The 6566-nt window shown below is 39.3% G+C and overlaps 1 protein-coding gene across 1 annotated transcript; it reads left to right on the top strand.

Annotated features, from left to right (window-relative positions):
- The first annotated feature begins 1594 nt into the window (after nucleotides 1-1594).
- On the top strand, nucleotides 1595-4252 carry LOC149001577 (zinc finger protein WIP2-like). The gene is made up of 2 exons (XM_089137365.1): nucleotides 1595-2174; nucleotides 3383-4252. The coding sequence occupies exons 1-2, from the start codon at nucleotides 1599-1601 to the stop codon at nucleotides 3818-3820; spliced, it is 1014 nt and encodes a 337-aa protein (XP_088993491.1). The 5' UTR covers nucleotides 1595-1598; the 3' UTR covers nucleotides 3821-4252.
- The last annotated feature ends 2314 nt before the right edge of the window (nucleotides 4253-6566 follow it).

Below are 6566 nucleotides of genomic sequence, written 5' to 3'. Positions count from 1 at the left end.
AATGCAGTGAGCAAAGAAGAGAACTTTCACCACATAAAAGAAGAAAATTATTGGAGATACTACAACCAATCAATAAAACAACGTCACAAAACTCACTCAAATCTTAAGGGAAAATCCAAATCTCACATCCTCGTAGGAGAATATAAGATACATATTTATAGATTTTAATCAGGTAAAAGAGTTCTTCCATCGAATTGGCTCGGGGGCACTTTTATCATAGATCTCACAAATCGGATTATTCAAGTCGCCCACCAAAGTGTGTCGACGCAGGTCCATCTTCAACTCGAATACAATTATTTGAGTCATAACATAACAAATAAAACTGACGGTTTGTTATTGTAGGCTAACTTAATTGATTTTCTTACTATTTGATATTTGAGTAAATGAAGAAATTAGTTGCATGAAAAAAAATCAAACATAAAGCGATTTAAAAATTTGTGAAAGTTAAATGTGATGGGTGTCAACTAATTTGTTCCAAACGGATTCCAATTCCACATGAACCATTGATGCATTGAGAATGAGAAGTGAATCAGTAAAAGGGCAAAAGGGGGGAGTTGCCCTTTAGTAGATGATTAGTATTATGAGGTAATGGTGGTCATAAGTCATTACCTCTTGGTTGCAAACTTGTAATGTATGGAAAGCCTAAGGTGATGAGCTGGTCAAGGCCCATGGTGAGAACAAGATGCCAGACTCTGAGAGAGGTGGATGACGGCAGGAACAGTACCTGGATGTTTGCATGTAAGGATGTATGGGCAGGTGAGAGAGAGAGAGAGAGAGAGAGAGAGGGAGAGAGAAGAGTTGAAAGACAATGATGACGAGAGGGGTTTAAAGACAGTGTTTTCAGCTCTTACTCAGCCAAGCCGACCAAAGCACGGCCACCGAAGCAAATGCCGTGATGGTGTAAACCTACTTCTCAACTTGCACATCCCCAAGCAAAGAGGAAAAAGTTAGAAGAACCAAAAAGATATGTTCTTATTTGCATGTTTGCACTGCTAATGGCTAATACTTCTCTCTCTCTCTGGTATGGGTATTGGGTTGTGGGGGGACAACCTCCAACCCTAATCTCTGATCTTGTCTTCCCGATTTTTCTTTAAGCTCTTTTTCTAAATTGGCCGTATATGTATCTATAAATCAATCTCCTCTTTTTCCTCCATTTCTCTTCTTGGGTTCATATGGGTAAAATAATTTTACCCTTTCCACACTCCCCAACATAGAGCTTTGTTCTTACAAGTCCCAAGATTATCTCATTCTCCCACTATACCCCCATCCCCCAATGCTTCTCCTCAATCCCCATCTCTCTCTCTCTCTCTCTCTCTCTCCCCCCCCCCCCCCCCCCACTTTATTTAATCACAGCCATACGTGAGATTTCTGCTCTTTTATTTCCTAACCTTTTAATCCAGTGATTTTTGTTTACCCTCCAACTTTTTTAGGCTTTTGGGTGATAATTATCTCTCTCTTGGGCACTGGTGAGTTTTCCACAATATACTGTACTTCATCCTCTCTCTCTCTCTCTCTCTCTCTCTCCTCTCTCTCTCTCTCTTTAAAGTCTATAATAACCTGACCAGCCAGCAAAGCCGTCTCCCTCCTCACTTTTCATCATGGGAGACCCTTTCTCCAATTTCTTCTCTGGCGGGTACAATTTCAATCCTCTTTTCCACCATTTCTCCTCTTCTTCTTCCTCCTCTCCCTCCTCCAACCCATCTCATGCTCCTCATGCTCCTCATGCCTACAACTTCTACAATAATTTCAACAACTCCACTCACTGTTATTCCCCACCTCCCTCTCCACCCCTAAGAGAAGCTCTTCCCCTCCTCAGTTTAAGCCCAATCAGGCATGAAGAAGAAGAACCCTCCTGCAGTGCCATGGAAGAGGACAAGGACAAGGCTAAAGAAAATGGCCACACCTTCTATCCTAGTCCCACTGGTGATGAAACTGTAACTGTTGCCCTACATATTGGGCTTCCCATCCCTAGTGCTGCTGATCTGATCTCTAGAGTCTCTTCCTCTACTGAGATGACAGACAAGGAAGGAGCAGGTGTTGTTTCTGGGTATCAACCTAATAGACTCAACAAGGGTCAGTACTGGATCCCTACCCCTTCTCAGATTCTAATTGGTCCTACCCAGTTCTCATGTCCTGTTTGCTGCAAGACCTTCAACAGATACAACAATATGCAGGTATGATTAATGAGATGAACTTATAACTCATGACCTCTCTTTTCCTTTCGTTTATTATTTAATTCCCTTAATTTTGCCAAAGAAGAGAAAACTCAGTTCTTCTTTCTCTTTCCCTTGTTCTCACTTTCTTTTCTAGTCTTCTAGTTCACCCAAGTTTGATTAATGGAAGAATATGTTGGTCAGAAGGGTATTTCCCTATTTCTTTCTTTCTCATTTTCGGGTTCAAGTCGTCCTCCTACTTAATTTCTGTTTTATAATTTATAATCTTTTCCAGTTTGCATGGTCTGTGGGTTTTGGAATTCGAATATTTCTATCTGGTCCAACTTCGTCACTCGGATCAGTGACCGTCTTTAGGTGATTGAACAACACAGACAATGTTCCTTATGCTTTTGGTACTTTGAAGTTTGTGTTCACAAAATATACATTGGCAAGTGTGTAAAACTGGAATATGTCTCAGTTATTTTAGATATCATCAGATGATCTTTAATCAAAGAACCCAAGTTCTACATCTGAAGATTTCTGAACACTACAGTCTGGAAAAACAAACAACCCTACATGTATAAGGAGTTCACACGAAGTAGGATAGCCTACAGTGCCTGAATCAAGAGATTTTTTAATACCACCTTCTGCATCCTCAGAATTATTTTCCTTGTTTTTCATTTTTCTTCCTTCTTTTTCTTTTTGATTTTTGAGGACCTGATGGGGGGATGGAAGAAAAAAAGGCTCCTTTTCAAATATCATTTGGGTAGGAGAGGATAAAGAACCTATTTGCTTCGTATTATTTTCGGGAGGACTCCAATGATTCTGCACTTTTGATTTCCACTATTCCCCGGTTGGAAATATGCTGTGAGCACTTGAATTTAACAAGAATTAGTTCACATTCAGTCCAAAAAATAGATAGATCAACCAGAGAGAGAGAAAGAGAGATTATATCCATCAAAGTAAACCTAAGTAGAAGATAAATGCTGTTGCATCTTCAAGTGAATTAAAATCTCAGAACCCATCCTTGCGTGAACAAAGAACATAACATATAATATATTACAAGGATTCCCACTGAAAAGTGAGATGATAGAATTCACTAGGTTAGATAGTTTTCTGTCTGTCTTAGAATTTACAGTAGTTGCTTTTATTAGTCCTTTTTTTTCGTTGATTATTCTCTACTTATGTTTGTAAGTCCATGGGTTGGGTGGGAAATGCTTGTTTTGTAGATGCATATGTGGGGGCATGGATCACAGTACCGGAAAGGGCCAGAATCACTAAGGGGAACCCAACCAACAGCCATGCTTAGGCTGCCTTGCTATTGCTGTGCACCAGGGTGCAGGAACAACATAGATCATCCAAGGGCAAAGCCTCTCAAGGACTTCAGAACCCTCCAAACCCATTACAAGAGAAAGCATGGAATCAAGCCCTTCATGTGTAGAAAATGTGGTAAGGCCTTTGCAGTGAGAGGTGACTGGAGAACCCATGAGAAGAACTGTGGGAAGTTGTGGTATTGCATATGTGGATCTGATTTCAAGCACAAGAGATCTCTCAAAGACCACATCAAAGCTTTTGGGCATGGACATGCAGCTTATGGCATTGACTGTTTTGAAGAAGAAGATGAACCTGCCTCTGAAATCGAACAAGATGAGGAGTCCTCACATTGATACAAATGAGCAACTTGGTCTTAAATTTGGTGAATTCTATAGTGGCTTTACACTGCCATAACTCTCTTGAGTAAGAAAAGAAGTTGAGAAGGGGAAGTTAGTTGGAAAATCATATAACCCATTCTCTTTTCTTTCTCTTTTCTCCATCAGTTCTTGTTAGTATAGCCGATAGGACCCCCAAACAGGCAAATACATCATCAATGTTAGCACCAAGTTCCTGTAAATCCATTTTGTTTTCAGTTCATGACTTCATGTGGGCGGTTTCCATTTCTCTTTTCAGCTTTTAGGTTCTCCTATCTTTGGTAATATGGGCTCTGATAAATTGTCAATATTCCTTACTGTTTTTTTATGGTGACATCAATATTCCTTACCCATTGCAGCTTAAGCAGTTAAACTGCTTTCCTTCATTGCCTTAATTGAGAAACTGAGACTCAGTTGCACGTACAAACATCCACTCCCCTCCAGAAATTACAAAAGAATAATGATGAGATGTCTTATCAAGTTTATTGATAACAACAAGCGTTAATGTTTTGTACTTCTCCTCTCTCATAAATGCATGTAGGGCACATAACACATTCATGAATTCACGCTTAGATGTGCCCAGTCAGTTCAGGCCCTCGACAGAACTACAGAAGAGAGCGTAGTTGTGATTGAAAAATGAGTCTCAAAATGACAGAAAGATCTCTTCTTCTTACCCCCCCCCCTCTCTCTCTCTCTCTCTCTCTCTCTCTCGGGTTTAGCTTACATGCATGGATGTCCCATGTTAGTTTGTTTATTGTGCGAAAGAGAAAAGAAAAAGGGGAAAAGAAAAAGGGGAAAGAGAGAAAATCTTGATGGGGGTCCTTGGAGCCTCGTATGTAACCCACAAAATCTAGAATGGGTAGGGTGGGATATAGGGTCTTTGGATAATTACAAAGATAGGGTGAGGGATATTTTGTTCCAAATGTGGTTGGGATAGGCTTTTCAACCTGCAATTGCATCAGCTTTTTGGGTGCATATGATGCCTTACCTTTGGGTAGTGGGTAGATGTGTTTGTTGATGGATGGAACATATACCATGTGAGCTAGATTCACTGCCTTTGGGATTCAAATCAAATGATTAGCTCTGAAGAGAAGAGAGAGAGAACTTTACAATATAAAAGAAAATATAGGTAATTAAGTCCCAACAATAATAGTACCAATTATCTAAGGGTTATTAAGGTTGGAACCGATGGAATATTGTAGCTTTGTGTTGATCAAACTAGTTTTACCAAAAAGTGTTTATCAAACTAGGACTTAGAGGGAGATGGCTCTAGACGATGAAGGAAGAGAGAGAGAGAGAGAGAGATCTGGAAACAGTAACAGGTTGGAGCCTATAAGGTTCAATGGTTGGGGTTATCTGCGACATATACTGATGTTCCCCTACTGTACGCACTTCCCTAGCTTGATGGACCCTACAACTGTTGGATGGGATTGTAGATTGATAAGACATTTCAATGGCAGCTTTGACTGCTTCTCTTTCTCTCTCTCTCTCTTGCATTTTACTTTTTCTCAATTTTTTAACGTAGTCTTTGGATTTTCACTTTCTAACGAGGTAAGCAAATTGGCAGTCTTTAATTGCTATGGGTAATGTACGTATAAAGTTTCTACAGAACAGTCATGTCGATGATGAATACGATGATAATAATGTAACTGCAGTGTTATCATATTTTATTTTCACTTCTTCAAATTTTCTTCTTCTTTAAATCCATGGCAATGGCCAGTCAGGAACCAGCAGCGGATAACACAACTGCTATGACCCATGATGAGATGTAACTATCCAGTGGATCAACTGGGAAAACCTTATTCTCTCAAGGTTTACAACTACTTAATTAGTGATCTTGATGAATCTTGACCAAAGTTTTTAAAACCAACTTGCAACTTTCTGTATTGCTGGAAACTGTGAGTTTGTTCCAACCCAGTAATGATTCTTAACAGCTAAGTCAAGAAGCCATCTCTACTTAGAATCCCAAGATCCTTGTTTCCATTCATCTTTGTTGATTGCTAGTGTTTTCATGGAGACCAAGCATCCCTTAGAGAAGAATATATATTTGTTATCTTCTTATCTTATTCCAACACTGGTGGAGTGGGGACAACTTTATCTCTCCTTTGTCTCGAATCACAACTCTTTTTCTTCTTCCTACTCTCTCTAGAGCTCTTCTAATGTTGCTACAGGAGAAATCTCCAATAAGAAACTGAAGCTGAAGTTGAAACCTAGTACTAATCCAACCAAAAATTAGGGTGGGGTGATGTATATATATAAAATCCTCGAGAATCAACCAAGTTAAGGATTGATTTTATACTATGTTGCTCATTGGCATGTATCAAACAGCAATTGCTTTTGAGAAATCCCAATTAAGGGGATAAAAAAGGTAAGGAAGAGGGGAAAGGCAAGGTAATCTTGTGAGCCATAATCACTTTTTGAAATTTGAAAGAGGAAAAGGAGAAGAATAAATACAGTAGTGAGGAGGAAAACGTTTCTTTTGGGCTATGCCTTGAGATCATTCTTTTTCCTTTTTAATTAATGTTATCATCTCCCAGGCTGCCTGTATATGGTTTGTTTTTTTTTTTTTTTATCTAATTCTAATGTTAAAGTTTGTCTTTCTTTGGATGTCTGGGAGATTCTCCAAGTTGAAGCTATTGGGTCTCTTTTGTTAGAGAATATTATAGAGAGACTTCAAACATAAGATAAAGGGAGAACATCTAGGCTTTTCTCTTAGTGAGGAGCC

Source organism: Hakea prostrata, chromosome 10 (genome assembly GCF_041222555.1).
Source record: "Hakea prostrata isolate BN-2017 chromosome 10, UWA_Hpros_2, whole genome shotgun sequence".
Lineage (NCBI taxonomy): Eukaryota > Viridiplantae > Streptophyta > Magnoliopsida > Proteales > Proteaceae > Hakea > Hakea prostrata.
The sequence above is the reverse complement of the archived record's forward strand: the minus strand, read 5'-3'. Positions and strand labels throughout refer to the sequence as shown.

Coding starts and splice junctions, on each gene's coding strand:
- LOC149001577 (XM_089137365.1), top strand. CDS start 1,599: ATGGGAGACCCTTTCTCCAATTTCTTCTCTGGCGGGTACAATTTCAAT. Junction 2,175..3,382: donor ACAGATACAACAATATGCAG/GTATGATTAATG, acceptor CTTGTTTTGTAG/ATGCATATGTGGGGGCATGG.